Consider the following 18,610-nt stretch of genomic DNA (forward strand, 5'->3'; position numbering starts at 1 on the left):
TTCCACCAGGGAGAATTGCAAGTTCACTTTTTTTCAAATTCAATATTGGATTGGATGAGAGTAAATTTAAAGCGTTTTTGCATATTGTTGTAAAGTAGGATTTGTTTCATCATATTATTATACAATAGACATTATTTGCGCACAAAGCGTGTAACACATATGAGTACATTATTATAAAATAGTTTTAATTGACGATACACATTTATTTACATAATTAATAAATTAAACTTCGAACAATTCGTTTAATAGTCTTATGCGAATACACATGCCCTTGTACTTTAATTAAAAACTTACAAATACGGTACTGGCAATTGTGTTATTTTTCGAATCATATAATCCTCCGGCTTGCGAGTATAATTATTCAGAATATTTTTCAAACACCATTCGGAGATTCAGAGGAAAAATAAAAACAAGCTGACATTTACACGGATCTATAGATACAGGCGTGGCACATATATTGATATTCAAACTTTGATGTACCTCAAATTGAAACCCGAAATCAATATCCGCTATAAACTAATTCGTTTTCAGTCTTGAGGAAATATATCGACGGTTTGTTGCTGATCCGTTGAAACTTGCTTACCGATATCTACCTACGACGATTCGCACAGTGAAAATTACCAACACGCCCGACAATTGGATAAAGCAGAACTCTCGCGTTCGAGAAGCCGGCCATGATCCACTGCTGGTATATCCACCGCTTCGTTGCGAGTGCTGAGACATTGGCTCCAGTTCAACGACTGTTGATAAGAAAGAAAAAAATCATTGGATAACACTAGAATAATCAGGTTGCTGTAATTTAAAATTTCTGAAATTTTATCTTTGAATCATCGCAACGTGAAAGATATTTCATAACAGTCAATCGTTTGAAGATCTGTATTTGGTCGAATAAAACTTTTTTCGTTTCCGCAAAACAAAGTTTCAGAAAACAGCTCTAGGTCAGAATTTCCAAATACATATTTCAGTCTCTATAAAACGTTCAGAAATATTCTTTGGTTTATTTTAACAATATGTGAACTATCCAGAGAGAATATTGACTTTCATAAAAATAATTTAAACTTTGAGTCGAATATCATTCAACAGCTATTATGGTTATTTTTTAGCTAGTCAAAGTATTTTGAACAAGTTTTTACACTCTTCGAAGAAGAATCAATATTCGAAAAGTTGTGCACCTATCGAAAAAATTCAATGGCACTAGAATACAATCTGGTTCTTTTTTTCATTACCTGGCATAATTTTTTGTTCAGGTGCTGCTTCCACTCTCAAACCGTCGTCGTCTTCTGCCGCTGAAAATATGGCACGGATATATTACAGGTACTTTCTATATAAATTTGAAATAGATTATTTAAAATAATTTGAACAACTCGGTTCAGTGATTTCTAACTGTCATAACTGAAATTATTATCAGTATTCTATCGGCATAAATGATACCATTTTACATTTCGATAAAATTATAAATTTATACGTTATAAAGTTTTCGTTCTGTTCTTTTTTCCATTCTTTTTATACCTGATTTCTTTTATTATGTTTATCTTTACTGTTAAGTTTTATCATTAATTATGCTGATATGGTTATAGCTAATGCTCTGAAATTATTGAAAATTTTGATCAAGTTAGTTATACATTTTTTGGCCTACGCTTAGACTGGGGTATAATAACTCATCATCATTATCATCATCGTCATCGTCATCATCTTTCTCTCTCTCTCTCTCTCTCTCTCTCTCTCTACTATGTTTCCTCTTTTGTTTTCACTGCAGTACAACTCAATTTTATTCGCGAAGACCAAATAGGCTGTAATTTCTTTAATACAGAACAATCGAAATCTCTCAAACATTATGAATTTTATTTTTTAATTATTAATACCGGGTTAAGATTTTCTAACGATTCTTTTAACTTAATCATACCGATAACGTTGTTGAAAGAATAAATGAAATGCCGGAAAATCTTCTTCACGTATACTTACGTGCGCCTTCAGTCGAAAATCGCAGCAATCTTGAGGGTCGGCTCCAGCCATAACGATTTCTCGATAATATGAGACCTTCGTAATGCGTCGCTTCGGCAAGACCGGTGAGGTTAAAAGATCGGGCGTGCACAGGACCGATTGCATTGCTTCCGCTCGGAATCAGCAATTTGTACCATTCGCTGCGTGCCCCACCTCTCTGTGATTTAAAAAATTAATAATGGCAGGTAATTCCGCATAAACTATCAATTTTTCGACAAGATTTCATTGACATATGCGAGCGTTTCCAGTTTAGTAGAATTGTACTAAATCTAGTAAGTTTTCAAAGTATTTGGTACGTCAATACGCTTTTCGTCAATCTACAATAAAACCGTACAAATCGAAACCGTTGTGTTCGTATGGGATTGGAAAAAAAAACATCACAAAACGCTAACGCTTCTACGTATTTATTATGTACACTTGGGGACAATGAATCTGAGACCGCTAATTTTTTACACTAGACAGTTATGTTGGCAACACAGAGAAACCTACAGCGCCACAGTCGGCCGAGTGCGAAACTAACTCAATCTCAATAAACGTAACGTAACCCATGACCGTCGAATCTAACCTTAGAATACGTGTCAATCCAACAAGTCATTATCCCCGCAGTATTCTGGGTTATGTTACGTTTATTGAGATTGAGTTAGTTTCGCACTCGGCCGACTGTGGCGCGGTAGGTTTCTCTGTGTTGCCAACGTAACTGTCTAGTGTAAAAAATTAGCCGTCTCAAATTCATTGTCCCCAAATGTACATACTTTATTTAAGTCGAAGTGACCGCCAATTTAGTACGAAAATTCGAAATCTGTTACGCTGTGGCGCTGCCGTCTAGTACTAAACTAGGGGCTCTCTACTAAACGATATAGCTTACTTTGGCAACACTGACGTACACAACGAAAAAGCGTCACGAGCTCTCACCGAATAATGTAAATTTTTTGAATCTCTCTTAGTTTTTGGAAGTTTCTTTAATTTATTTTTAAAATTCTAACGATTTTTCAGAGTTTTATGACATTCGAAATTGATTGAATGACACGCGGCCATTCGCGAGATTATTTTATTGGCTTCTAGTCTTACCAATTTTTGCAAATACGAAAATTGCAATAATTTCTTTTATATTACGTACGGTAATTGGAACTTACCACAAATTGGCGAAACCAAAATTGGTACTCGATGATCGGACTGTAGCTGTCGACTTCCCAAATGAAATTATAAGCAGTTTTACCGATGCTGTGAGACTCCTTTTTGAATATTGCTGGATTCGCAACTCCGGACAGCTCAATTACCGCGTCCCTGATGCCCAGAACATTCGACGCTCGGCACAAATACTCACCGTAGTCAGTGGTTCTGGTGTTTCTGATTATCAAACTGTGGTCACTCCCAGCTGTATGTTTCACGATTCTTGACGTGTAAGGAACCTTTTCATCCTTGAAATACCACTCCACCTGATACGAAGAAATATGTTTTGAGTAAAAATATCGACGAACCGTACTTTGTAGATATTTTTAATCGAACAGTATAAAAAATCTTAAATGTTGAACGGTTGAATAAATCCGAATAAATAAAAACACGTTTCCTTGGTTTTTTTTTACAGTTTTCCGTGTTACACAACGTTCAACATAGTTTATTCCAATATTGTCCGAAATCTGAAGACTTGCCCTCATTCTCAACGCTTAAATTTTGACCAGATAAATTTTTTTCACTTCCGTATTGAAGAAAAAACAAATTTCTTCGATATTTTTTCTCTTCACCGAATTGACCGAATTCTCAGTTTTTGTCAATTATTCTGAGTAGATCTAATTAATCTGCAAGCTGTAGTATCACGACGAAGGTAAAAATTTTTAAAAATCATACGGAAAACAGAAAAAAAAATTTGAACCATTTAAATTTGCTGAAAAAAGTTGGCTTAATTTATTTTCAATAAAAGTGAGTCTCACTCAGCCGAGCCACTCACCTTTGCGTCTGGCCAGGCAATCACTTTGCAATCGAGTTGTGCTCTGATTCCAGGCGATGCGTGAACCCAGTTTTTCTTTACCTCGATCTCAGGTTTGTCTGTAGATAACAGGAAAAAAAAACACTTATTCCCGTAACAAACCAACCGTTGGATTCTTTGTGTTTCGTTATCGTTAAAAATTATAAGACCCAGTCAAATGCACACCGCTTCAGAGTTATACCTATATACATATATGGTGCATTCCACGTCAAATAAGTAGCCCATATATCTCATCCCCTTCGATTTTGAAAATTTTTCAGTGCGATGCTCTTACCGACCAGAATGGGTCTCGGCATTTTTTCAGATTTTCTTAAACACTGCTGAACTTCTCAAAACATCAGGAAATCAATTTCGGAAACCCCATTTTCAAAAATCTGAAAAAATTCATATTGATTCCATGATTTAAAATGTGATTTTTGAGCAGCACACGATAATGGGATCTAAATATTTACTATTTTTTCGTAAGTTTTTAGTTTTTCTATGGCGGATCTGTTTTTTCTTTTTTAAATTCATTTATTTTCTTTTATGTGCCTTGATCTAGATAGATTGCAGAATGATATTATTTTCATGATTCCGTGATCTATGTAGATGAGGGAACAGGAAAAAAAAAATTTTTAAATCCAATTCCGACATGGTATACCTAAAAACTTGCGAAACAATATTAATATCTGAGATTCCATTATCGTGTGGCACTTAAAAATCACATTTTAAATCATAGAATCAGTGAATATTTTTTCAGATTTTTGAAGGTGTTTTCGGAACTGAAATTTCGATTTTTTCAAATTTCACCTATAGCTAAGAAAATGTCAAAAATATTCCGAGATCCTTTTGTGTCAGTAAAAAAATGCTAAAAAAATGATGAGAATCGAAGAGAGTGAGATACATGTGCTGCTAAGTTGCCGTAGAATGCCCCATATATATTAAGGCTATAATATTTCTACACGTTTTATCTTAGCTGCTCGGTTTTTTAATGGGTCGTCAGCTGAAGAGATAGTCGAGGAAGAACTTGTACTTCCGAAACTATCGTTAATCGTGTGCGGTCAGAGTTTTTCCACGCTGCTTTTTTTTTCCGCCAAACTCAAGCAGAGGATTTTCAAACGTTACAGCAGAGAAATTCAAAGTGATTGGGGGAAAATTTTACTCCACTGAAATCACGGCGGAATTGTTTAACGAGACAAACATTTCACCGCATTAATAAAGGCATAATAATTTACAGGTTGTCGAATGGCCAATTCTATCGCTTCTCCGAGTTTCATGATCGGTCGATAAAAATTGATTCGGTCATGACTATACACACGCGTATCTTCGTAGCAATCTGCAACATCGTTCGTATTCTCAGCACCGTGTGAGTCGATTAGATCAGCGTTAAAAATATTATAGTTGAATCCAATTCGTACCAATTAGATGAGAAAATGAGGAACGAACCTTAATTTAAACGTCGAAGATCGATTACAGTGGCTGAAAAAAAATTGTGATCGAAGAAGTGGTAATAGAGTTTGAGAGAATAAAAAACAAAAAAAAAAAAAAAATTGCTGATAAGACTTAAGTAAAAAATTCAACGCTTCGATTATCAATCTCTCTTCTTGTCACGCGATTTATAAGATATTATAAGATATCTGCCATCAATTTAATAATATTTAACAAAAGTGAAGGTGAAATGACGAGTCGGTGGAGATGATTCTGCATTTCTCGATAATTTAATCACATTACGTCTCGTTCTGCGCACGTCCCGCAAATAGAGGTAGCTCAATCATGCAAATCGGGTTCCGTTCATTCACAACTCGCCTTCATCCATGGTCTTCACCTTTCCTCTCGTTTATTAACTTGCCAAATGACCACGTAATCATCTTTTGTACACGTTCAATGGAGGCTTGATTGTGCTCGTGAATCGTAATGGTTTCCTTTTATAAGCCAACCGGCGTTATTTAATGCGTTTCTTTAAGGTCTCGTACATGAAATCTTGGTGGGCGGATAAAAGCGTTTGACGAGCCCTCGTCTCAGCTGTAATGCATATCTACGTCCTTTTTCACTCACGTGTGTCGTCATCGTGTAAATTGCGCCGATCAAACGAGACGTTGACATTCGACTGGAAAGGGTTGAACGACGTTGTTCTCGGAATAACAAAAACACCGTCAGACATGATCGCAGCAAATCACAAAACATTTTAGACGTAATGGAAGAACGCAATTTGCGAGGAAATTTTGTCTAGAATCGAGACCGAAAAAAAATCCAGGTAAAATCGGAAAACATATTTTTTTTAATAACTTTGTACTTGTAGTTTCTTCCATAAATTTTAGAGAAACTATTTTGTCCAAGGATTCTTCGAAGTGCTTCACACTTCGAGTTTGAAATTGAAATTGCGAAGTTCAAAAGAGTCAATTACAAGAATTATCGTGTTCCAGAAATCAAATGGAGAATATCTTCTTCGATTCTAAAAGAAAAACATTCACTCAACAAACTGTGAATTTGAAAATATTTATTTCTGTTGAAGTGATAATTTTGACGTTTTGTCGCTGTGTCAAACCTATTGAAATGTTCTTGAAATATTTTAACTCACAGAATTTCAGTTGCCTCTTTAAATTTAGCAATTCATCCCTCGAAATTAGTAATCAGTGAAAACGTGAAAATCCCCGACTCAGGTCTTGCTGAAAAAATTACCACATGTCGAGGTAATCCGCGGTGATAAAAGGGTTGAGGGTTGCAAATAATATATGTGATAAAAATCTGCACTGTCCTGCAGTGAATTAAAGTGTGTGTATGATTGTGTGTGCGTGTGTGTGTGTGTGTGTGTGTGTGTGATTGCGCGAAGGTGAACAAAGGCTGACACGTGTCGACGTGTCGCTTTGTCATCGATCGTTCCTTCGGTGAATTTTATTCGTTATTACAGGTGTATGAAAATATTCGTCACCTAGGTTTCTGGGGAGGTTTCATTCTGAAATTTTATTACTTGCGTCATAGATGCGAAGCGGTTACGTAACTGATAAATCTCGATATTTTAAATTTGTGTAACATTTTTGCTTCTATTTTTTGCACGAAATAAACTGAATAATCGAAAACGAAACGAGCTAATATTGAAACGTGCGATAAAGTATTTTGCTATATGGAACTTTGATATCAGTTATTAAAATAAGATACCTAGAAAATGAAATCGCATCATATCTTGCAAAGTTTTCGAATTAATATTGATCGCGTTGTTCAGCATTGCGAAACCAATTTTGGAGGATATAAATGTACAGGGTGTTCCAGAAATAAGCGACTGAACTGATAGGAGTAATAGAAGGGATCGAGCTGACAATGAATAAATTAACCTTAAAAACAAGCGGTCTTCAAAGTCGCGTTGACGAGATACGACTGGTTAAAAAATCGTCTTGTAACGAATGGTTTTTGTGAAGAAACTTGACACTGGAAATCCTTTCGTTTAAAATTCTTAAAGCTGATTTTATTTGTCTTATCGATAAGCGCTAGGAAACATACGGCTTTCAAATTTACGAATTTCAAACGGAAATACTCGAGCCTTTGAATATTTGCCAAACACAACAAGGATCGAGGATCTGCGATGAAAATGGATAACGGTTTCGGATTGATGAACTTCAAACGAAAGTATTTCCAATATCAAATTTCGTTACCAAAACCAATCGTTACAAGACCATTTTTAACTGGTCTTATCTCGCGAACGCGACTTCAGAGACCACCATCGCGTTCTTTGAGTTAATTTACTCAACTCGACCACCTCTGTTACCCTTATCGGTTTGGTCACTTAGTTCTGGGACACCCTGTATACTTGAGATAGGATCTTTTCGAACCGCATTTTAAGACACGTTACGTATGCCTTTCATGCAGGCCTACGAGTATTCACGCCAGGGTTTCAGTCCATTTCGTGAATTATATTCTGCTACTCGAGTTTGTTTCATTGTGTATTTATGGAACGCGGACCTGTATAACCCGGAGCACATTCGCCCGCGGACTTTGGTTATGCGTGTGCATACTGCATGCGCGTTTCATCTTTGAGCTTGGGTGGGAATTAACTCGTGCAGTGGGATTTGGAATTATATTCACCGCGCATTCGCAACTCTGCCCGCCAGGATGAAGCGATACGATCTTACGAGAGCCTGAAGGGTTGGTGGAATTTATTGCCCTACGTATAAGGCAAGGGTAGGTTTTGGGGCTGGTGAAGAAGCTCGTTAGTCACCGCCGAGAGACGGATACATGGCGAACCTTAAACTCTGGAAATAAATGCCGTTTGATAGAATTTTATTTTCATTCGTCTTGGCGCGATTGCATCTTACCGGTAAATAAAAAAACAAAAGAATACAATTTTTATACGTCCGCAAGAAAGCAGAGAAACACAAAATAAGCGGGTTGACTTTGTCCTACTTTGTCAGGAAATATAATTCTGGATGATACGAGCAATTTAAGGTCGTGTAATACTCCTACCTTTACCGACCGAGCAAACTCACCCTCTTTCTGGCTATATTACATAAACAAACGAACAGAAGCGGTTCAAATTGCGACGGTGCATCGCTCTTTTGTAGCGGAATTCAAGAAATTTACTCGTGTTATATGTAACTTGGACGAATGCAAAAAAAATGTTTTAATAACAGGGTGAACTGTAATTTTTACCGAAAATTTTTCAATCTCTGGGCATCGTATAATAATATATACACTTGATTTATCGTTTGACTTTTTTTCTCCGAATGGAGAATAATAACAGATCCTTTATGGCCCTTTTAAATTTTCGCATCGTTCTTGCCAATCAGGGCGCGCATAGTAATCTGCAGAAAGAATTAGGGCCAAGCTAATTATTATCGCCATGATCCCGCGGTGTCGTGACTTATTATCCATATCTTATACAGCTTATAACTTAGCATTAACGACAAGTTGACCGAATATATGCTGGCGAACTTAATCTACACGCAATTTCGCAATGTGGCTTTTACTTCGCAATCAATAAAGATTTGCGAAAGCTATCATCGTAATTCGAACAACAATAAATAACACCAAAAATTACGAATACATTACTTGGGTAATTTGTTGTCCAGCGGGTCTTTTTTTGGGTGCAGGTCAAAGTTCCGAATTATCAAAATTCAGACAGATCATTAGGCCGAATGATCGGAATTTTTAATGGTTAAAATTCTGAATGGTTAAAAGGACAGGGTTGGCAAAATTCCCAACAATCAAAACTCCAAATGTTAGGCTGCAATTAACTTTTATTACGCTGTAAACGCCTCACGGCTGACTCTCCGACGGTTGGTAATGTTCATATCAAGTTTCGAACATTCGGTGTAACGGTCGTTCTAAGCTTAGAAAATTTCAAACTTCAGATCGTACCCAATTAATAACACCAACAGTTATGGATGTATTAGACATCACGGCGTATCTCGGGTAATTTATTCTCTCGTGGTTTTACTTTTTAACTTCGATATTTGGTACACCGTTTTCATACGTTCGTAAACAATCAAGTGAAATATATGATTGAATAAAAAGTCGCAAAATGATAGTAAAATTTACAACTTACGTTTTATGCGAAGATCTATATTCGCAGTGGCAGGCTGACCAACTCCATTTGTCGCGACGCAAGTGTACCGCCCTGAAAGATCGTGAGTATCAGCATGAAATCGAAGTCTTGGTCTGTCATCTCGGAGCAATAGGTCTTCCCCCTGGAAAAAGAAATATTAAAATAAACATTAAATTAAAAGGCTTAACTGTGCAAGAATACTGTACCCAAATTTTAAGTAAATCGGTACAACGGTTTTTCAGATATCTTGTGTGAAACCGAGTGAAATGATTGAAATGAAATTATCAACAACAATGAATCTGCCATTGATTGAAAAAATATGCGAATGACGTTCGATATACATTTTTTTGTCAAGGTATAAGCAGCCAAAATGTTTTCTGGTTTTTATCCATCTACTGGTAATATATAATCTCGTCTCGTCAGAAAGTAATCTGGTTGTTCAATACAAAAATAGAACTAGTTTTAATAAACTGATTCGAAATTGAGCTGTAAAAATCGATTATCAAAGCGAATTATTCTAGTCGGTAGGGTGTAAAAGATTTGGATTCAATCCATCGATCGCATAGAATCAGCGATAAATATATAATCGGATTCCGTAGTCCTTGTTGACAATTCTTGATCGCAGACACAAAAGAGGGACTGAAATGTTCGTTCAACGTTTGTTCGTACTAAACGGCCAAAGCTTGTCTCCATCATCACGTACAAAAGCTCCGGACAGGCTGCGCAGCCCCCAATTACACCGCCGATCAGATAAATAGGGTTGCTTTTTATTTCTGTATCAAGATCTTATCAATACAAACGCCACTTCTCTATGCTCACATTATCGTGGCTTCACCATCGCGTCAGAGGTAAAATAATCGGGCTTTAAGGTTACGAGAGAGGTAATTTGACCTGGCAAGTATGGCACTCAATTTTTTCGTCCTTCTACCCTGAAATTAAGGCAAGGGAAAAGGCTTACGAAACGCATTACAGATTCTCTTGGCAAGGGGTTGACTTTAAAAGTTTCTTTTCCAAACTTCGGTCCCACCGCTGTCACCAAATTTTTCATCGCGAATCGAACCGACGAACGGACTGAAAGGTAAACCGCTTCTGTCGGGGGTTTACAATTTATTGAAATTCAATCGTGTGTGAGTTCTTTCCGTGAAAAAAGAAAGTGTGAGAACATAAAAACCTAGACTCTTCGAGTGAGACAGCACCCACACGAACGTTCAAATTATGATCTGCCGCAGTGACGGCTGTTTTGCTTGGCAACAAAAAAAGAACTAATGATATATAAAGGCTTTGATCAGATGCTGAAGGCTGAATTTCGGCACGTGACTACCTTTGATCTCCAGGATATTATCGGCGTTGGAATACCCTTGGCGACACAAGCCATGTCTACTTCGTCACCCATTGCTACCTCCAGCTCTCCAGATTCCGGAACTGGGTGAACACTTGGTGGATCTGTAAGAATTCGTTGATAATATTTGTGCCTGCAGAAGTCGCGAAAACATGGCGCTAATAACAGAACGAAGGGATGATAAGGTAACGGTATCGACGTAGGACGTGATGCTCTAGACGTGAGGGGAACTCGGTTCAGCGCCATATTGGAAGTTGCACCGATGATGCTAACTGGTGAGCGAAATACAGAAATTACACCAATTGCACACAATTTGTATAACTATATCAGAGCTCTGCCAGATTATGTTAGGTTAGGTTGGGTTGGGTTGGGTTGGGTTGAAAATTCACTTCGAAATTTCAAGATTCGAAATCAGGATGATGAATAACTCGATTTTGGTCGGCGACCAGGATATCGTGACCTTTCAAGTTTTTCCAGAAACAAAATAACGATTTTTTCATGATCTGTTTGACGATCCACAACCACATTACAAACCTTAGCAATACGCGCAATAAATATAACAACATGTTCTGTACATAGGTAGAAAAGAACCACATTCTCTTGGAATCCATCTACGTATCCAAGAGACTCAAAATTCAAAAAAATGCAAAGGTGTATCAATATTCGGTGTGTTGCTGAAATCTGAGTTACTAATTAACCTAAAAATAAAATTTTCAGTATCACTAATACAGTTTCATGACATTTTATGACTTTTTCAGTGTCGCATTGAAATTCACGACATTTAAGGATTCTTAGGTTTTTTCAGGTCGTTGAACATCCTGGTTAGGACGTTGGGTTGAAAATTTCAAGATCCGAAATCAGAATTATGTAAACTTCAATTACGTTAGGTTAGGTTAGGTTGGCAATTCACTTCGAAATCTCAAGATCCAAAATCATGATGATGAGAACTTTGATTAGGTTAGGTTAGGTTAGGTTGGAAATTCACTTCGAAATTTCTTGATAACCTCGATTAGGTTAGATTAGGTTGGAAATTCACATCGAAATTTCTTGATAACCTCGATTAGGTTAGGTTAGGTTAGGTCAGGGACACCAGCAGCTGCCGCTAGATGGCGCCAAGAGTGGGACTTCGAAGATGGCGCAGCCAATCAGAGAGCCTCGTACGGCCTGATACCCCTCACGTCTTGTGTCGTCACCTCCGCCGTAATATACTCCCTCCATTCTGTTTCCATCCCCGAGCGTAAGACGTGTCGGGGTGAACGATCTTGTGCTCACACATGACTTCTATGGCGTGGACTTGAGTCACGTGACCCCAAGGCGCGGGCCTCGATGCCTGACAGACGTATTCCCCTGTGTCCTCAGGTTTCACGTAAGATACCTCGAGGCTATTGTTCTCCCGCATTTTTATCCTCGCCGGAAGTAGCAGGGTTGGTTCCCCGCTGTCCGCAAGCAGAACGCCATCGCGCCACCAGCGAACTCGAGCCGGTGTGCCTAGAAGAAATTGCGAAAGTAGATCTAGTATCATTGGTCAAAATGCAATCCGTGTATTTTGAAGCTCGTATAAATTTTATTCGAACTTATAGAAGGGACCCCGTAGAATCCTCGTGAATATTCGGTATATTACGGTAAATGTCTTCCCGATCAAAAGTTCTCATCGGCACAAATCCCAAAAATCTGCAGTCTTCGAGATAAAAGCTGTGAGAAGGGGATGTTTGAATTTTTTGATATCCATGGATTACGGGATTTTTACGAATTACGAAGCTTCAAGGGGGATTTGAAATCCAATGTATCTTTTCAACTATACTAAACTTTATATATCAATCCTTGATATATAATTTTACACATTTGGTGCTTGTGCCAGAGCAGAAACGAACGCTACTGCGGCGCCCAAGCCTAATTTTCGTTAATTGAATCTCAAGTAATTAACGAAACTCGGTAATTGAACAGTCGCGCTCAGCCGCTTAAACCAAATTAACCGCTGTGAGACGTCAATTGTTCAAACTTTCGACTACTCCATATTTACTCATTGATACTGCGGTGAAAATCATCGATTATAACCAAATATTGTTCAGGCAGTTAGTAAATTATCGACTGATGTAGATTATAATTCAAAAATATCTGTTCGGCCGAAATGTTCCAAATCATATTTGAACTGTTTTCCAAATCGCAAGATTGTGAACAATCATTCGCAAATAAATGATGAAATTCACGTATCTACCAAAACCCATTACTATTTTGACTAGTTGTAATCTTGAGATCAACATTTTTAGACATTGAGATTTGCAAAAACTTATCCTTAATACTGAAAATGTCGCCCGTTATTTTTATACGGAGGCGTTATTTTATCGTATTCTTTACGCGTCCGCGTAATAGACCGTTAAATAAAGCTACCATCTTACTATTCAGCGGTCGATTTAACGAGAGTGGCGGAGTTAAGGAAGCGAGCAAATTGGACGTCTTAAATCGACTAGAAATTTATACGACAGAGCGCTACCTCAGCTTTCGAACAGACATGACATATAATGTAAATTTTCACACACCAGTATTCAGCTATGCAGTGATACGGTAATTGCTTGTTATTTTCGTTGTAATCGCTCGTGAAAATGTTATCTTCGATGTGAGATATTTCGCCATTTGAATAACAACATTTTCCGGGAATATTTTCATAAATCTAAGAGCTTGTGAAGATGTCGCGTTAACACTTTTTCAAATCTTTTCGGAGTGTTTTAAAATATCTCAAGAAGTCAAACCGAATTCCTCATCCCCTTCCCCTTTCAACGAAAATCACTTTGCGTCTGACCTTAAAATAATTCGAATACTCTAAATCACGGTGCGTATATTTGTAAAAAAAAAAAGTCAAATGATGTTCAGAAACGTTGAGGATTGAGAGTTTGTTGTCAAAGCTTGAAAAACGAATCGGAATTAAAATTCTTTAAGAATTTCTTCGACAGTCTCTAATTTTATTCTGCGGTATAAAGTCTTTTTATGGAAAAATTCACCCTTTGGAGATATACCTACGATTTTGGGTTTATATATGTATAAGGAAAAAGTGTAATGAATGCAAAATCGTACTTTGGCTGGAAAGGAGTTACGTATAACATAAAAGAATTCAGACGAGCAATTGAGGGAAGAGCGAAAGACAAGGACGGGAGAACAGAGGGCGAGTGAGTGAGCGAGAGGACGGAGGGAGGATGAAAGGATGGCGAGAGTCCTTTATGCGGTTAACAAAGATTTCGAACCCCCTCTTTTGAGGACAGGAGATTAGGGCACAGAACCAATCTCCGAAACTGCGGGAAAGACCGAATCAAGGATCCTCATTTATACAATGATTTACTTTTCAACTGCAGAGAGTTTTCGCAAATCTTCCGTCATTTTATTTCTTACATATTCAAAACCGTCTGCAAGTCACTTTTTATTTCCGTTGTCTATAGTACAGATTTTGCACAATTACACAGGTCCGCAGCCAAAAAAATTACAAAGATTTTTCATACTGTTACTTGTAGATTTTTAATCATTGAAACCTGGAAGAATTCTCAAAAAATTTCATCACGTCAGGTTTTTTTCTTGAACTCGTGTTTGTAGTTTCATTTAGAGTGAAACTCCCGTTTAAGATGAAATCTGGTATCCTGTTCTTGATTCTAAAAATCCTTTGCAAAAGTAATTTCTTACTTCCATTTATTATGTATTAGAGTGAGACTCGAGAATAAATACAAACATGTAAAGAGAAAATGTAAAGAGGAAGCGCATTTTGAATCTTGAAATTATACTCAAAGTTCAATCTTTACAGTAAACTTGAGGAGTTGAGTGTTTAACATCGTTTCTTCTACAATCCACATTTTACCGTGTCATAACCACTGAATTATTCGTTTTTTATCAGATATTTATTTTGAACAAATCACTGGCTCTTGTTTCATCTATCAGGGTTTCCACAAATTTTCGGGATAAAATTCTGTTACATTTCCAGGTTTTCCCTGAAATTTTCCCAGTTCTAGTAAGTTATTGAAACCTGAATCATATTTAATTCTAAATCAAGAATAACATAATGTACAAAAAAGTCAGTTTAAGCCAATCATTTTCTCAACGAAAAAAAAGTCACCTTGTTACCTCAAAAACCATTTTTATTTCCCATGATAGAGGACTGATATTTTGAGTTTTTTTTCACGACAAAATTAAAAATCCCCTGACATTTCTACGTTTTTCAAACGTGTGGCCACCTTGTAGTCTATTATGTACGTCGTTAACCCTGATTAATGTGTCTACTTACCTGAATTTTCCACGTGGCATGGCAGCAGCACCGTGTCATTTTCGAAAGTCTTGACAGTGGTTGGAACACTTTTAAATCCTCTGTGGCCCGCCACCTGAATCGCTGTAAACAAAAACGGTAACGCCGATAACAAAAGGTTACAATTTCAGTTGACTTCTTTAATTTTTCGATTCTTTTTTTCTTTCTCGTCTTCAACTTTTTCACGGATAACGTTGGTGTATGAATTTTCTTCTCCTCTTTTTTACCTGCGTTTGATAAGACGAGTCGGAGCATAACTCAATTCCACGAGTCGAGGCTTTTCGTAATGCGTACTCTGGCGAAACTAAATACCGTAAATACTTGTTTTCCATTCTAATTTTCTCTCTTTTCTTGGCCTGGCTACGTAAGTTAACGGATATCGCTTCGGGCGAAACGTGACACTGCTCAGCACCGAGGGTGCAGCGGAGATGGCGTCTTGATTACGAAAAGGCAACTCACTCGAACCAACTTTCTCTCTCTCTCTCTCTCTCTCTTTCTCTCGTATATGTCATTCGCTCGTTCGTTTAAACTAAAAACAAATATGTACCAACAATCTTTCACTCTGAAATAAAACGCCTCAATGACTCCAGAGGGATGATTGATTTGATTTTATACGACAAACGTTTGAAGAATCTAACAAATTTGTCCTTCTGATCTCTTTAGCATACTTCGTGTCTTGTAAAAAAAAAAAAAAAAAACTTTTGACAATAAGAAAAAAAAATTAGCAAATAGCAAAATGACTAATTCAAAATTGATCTGAGCTCAATGAAGAGGCAGAGTACTCAACTCCTCAAAAATTAAGCCAGTGTCCATAGATGTAGGAAAAAAGTCGACTTAATCAAGTCACTTTTCAGATCTCTTTCTATTTTGTTCGACGAATTTATTTGTCATTTGATTCCTTTCATCGAAACCCCGTTTTGCGACGAACCGATTCCTTTCACCTGTGGTAAAACGCGTACAATTCATTTCAGCTGATAGATAAGCATCGCTTGTACGCTTCTGGGAAAACTTTGTCAAAATAATCGCATGCTGCAAGGCCACTCTTTTCTTTTTTATTCATTTATTTTTTTTTATGTGTACATGATTAGAAATTATGTCCCATGTCGAAAAATAATCCCACAAAAATCTTCGCTCTTTTCGAAATTAATGTCTTCGAACGAAGAAGACTGTCGCAAAATCCGTGATCCCAAATAGTCCTCAGGACGTGTGAAAAAAATCGGGGAATCTTAGTACCAAGTATTGAAGGAGGAGATACGTTTTTAATTAAATAAAAACCACTAAAAGGCCGTTTTTCGTATCTGCAAGCTCCTCAATTTCATATTTTCTGAGTTCTACCGTCATAAGATACAGATCTAGAAGTAGCAAAAGTATCAGAAGTGATACGGGAATGTTAAAAAAACAATTTATAGTAATGGGGCTTGTACATTTGTATAAAATTCATTCTTCCTCGTTCAAAAACATCAACATCGAAAATATCGAAGATTTTTTCGTAATCATTTTTCGACATGAGACACAATTTCTTATCAAAAATGGTGAAAAACAAAAAAGAAATCAGCAGCTTTGTAGCGTATATGTATCGTAGGGGTAGAATTTCACTTACGGGGCCCCTGAAGATCCAATCGTTTCGAAACTTCTGACATCGCATCGATCATTATATTCCAAAAAGACAATCGTGATTTTATTTTCCGAAGAACGTCGCATGCAATTAATTGTTCATTTTCCATGCAATGATCATCGGTTGCCGATTATCCGGAATCTTGATTCAATCGCTAATTTGGTTCGACATTTCGAAGAGGTTGACTATTTCACCAATTTCATAGTAACACATTTATCTGATTGAGAGAAAAATGATTCGAACTCACCTGCAGCGGCAACGAAGATGATTGCCAGTGTCCAAGAAATTTTCGAAAACATTGTAGATTTTGAAACGCGGGATCGAAACCGTTGAAATGTGCACTAAACGATAGTGTGAAACTCAAGAAACTGGAGATGAATGAACAAGTCCCGGATCCACCCCACCGATTCGGAATCCCTCTCCTCCTCTCACACTCTTCTTTCTTTCTCTTAACAGCTCGAGATTTGAAAAGGCACTGTGATCCTCATTCGGACTAACCGCGACGCTGACTGACCGGCTGTCTCTCCCCTATGCAACACACAATAATTCCCACTCCGCATCTTAACACTCACTATACGTGAAATGCAATTATCACCAGTTAGCTTTCGTCCTCATTGCAGCAGCGGCTGTCCGCTCGCAACACTATCCAATACCCACCAATTTATAGACGGTGTGTAATGATGATTAGGAAATAACTTGATCTTTGTGTGGTTGAACTCTGTTCTATTCGGTTAGTTCAACTTGCGGTCTAAATTGTTCCATAAAATCTTGAAACGAATTGGATCATATATAACCCACTAAAAGGAACGAAGGTTAACGGTAGTTGATCATGAAGCTTCTGGAGAACTTACTTCTTCAACGTAAATATTCGACAGCCACAATTTACTTTTTTACTCTCCAGAAATGAAATGTTGTCACAATTAAAATGCGGTAGTGGTATTGGTAACTATAGCGAGACACCGTATTTTAAATCCCAGGTGTTAGTCACTGTTGTAATCTGGCGAATACTTTTGTAATACATACAAAGCAATTCTGGCGGACTTTGCAATTCATTGTCATCTATTTTGCCATCATTTGTAATCCATTTTTATTCTTTTTCTTATCATTGTAATCCCTGAAGATCTTGCAATCTTTGCAATCACTGCCATCGATTATAACCTTTGTAATTGTAATCGGTCTTCGGCATTTTTTTTACAGTTATTATCCGTTTGTTGAATTTTAATACAGCTTCAAGTGATTCCGATACTTTTTTTGTTTCTCGCCCCAAGAGACTCGCCCTTTGTTTAATCCATTGTTATCTATTCTCATATTTTGTAATCCATTTGTATTCTTATTGTTGGCTTTTTTAATCCTTGAAGTATTTGTAATCTTTGTGATCTTTGTAATCCGTCGTAATCGCTGTAATCGCAGTACAGTGTAGGCCATTTTTATACTGAACACTGTTTACAATTACAAAGATTGTAATGAATTGCAGAGATTACAATGATTGCAAGAACTTTAAGAATTACAAAGGTAAAAATAATAAAACAAATGGCTTACAAAAGATGAAAAGAGATTACAATGGATTACAACGGATTACAAAGTTTATTAGAATCTCTCGGATCACAGCTGCAAGTAATTTCAATATTTTGTTTTCTTATTCCTTGCCCTCTGAGATACCTTTTTTTTGGTTAATCCATTGCAATCTATTGTCATATCTTGTAATCCATTTGCATTTTTAATGTTGTCTTTGCAAAGCTTGAAGTTCTTGTAATCTATGTAATCGTGACCAGTGTTGGCCATATTCCTACAGCCATTGATCTCTTGTGAAATTCTAATACAGTTTCGATGATTTCCAAATACTATTTTGTATTATTTGTCGTAAGTGATCTATTTTT

The 18,610-nt window shown here is 37.0% G+C and overlaps 2 protein-coding genes across 2 annotated transcripts in view; one reads left to right on the top strand and one right to left on the bottom strand.

The window, feature by feature from the left end:
* LOC124308489 (uncharacterized) overlaps positions 1-18,610 on the top strand; it is a 105,954-nt gene that overhangs the window by 32,756 nt on the left and 54,588 nt on the right. The window lies entirely within an intron of this gene.
* LOC124308490 (limbic system-associated membrane protein-like) lies at positions 416-17,223 on the bottom strand. Its single transcript, XM_046771242.1, has 10 exons — positions 16,981-17,223; positions 15,101-15,202; positions 12,112-12,327; positions 10,822-10,943; positions 9,501-9,642; positions 3,947-4,044; positions 3,135-3,437; positions 1,963-2,158; positions 1,227-1,286; positions 416-740 (listed from the first exon to the last, which is right to left on the bottom strand). Exons 1-10 carry the CDS (start codon positions 17,030-17,032, stop codon positions 580-582), a joined length of 1,452 nt encoding a protein of 483 aa, XP_046627198.1. The 5' UTR covers positions 17,033-17,223; the 3' UTR covers positions 416-579.

Source organism: Neodiprion virginianus, chromosome 7 (assembly GCF_021901495.1).
Source record: "Neodiprion virginianus isolate iyNeoVirg1 chromosome 7, iyNeoVirg1.1, whole genome shotgun sequence".
Taxonomy (NCBI): domain Eukaryota; kingdom Metazoa; phylum Arthropoda; class Insecta; order Hymenoptera; family Diprionidae; genus Neodiprion; species Neodiprion virginianus.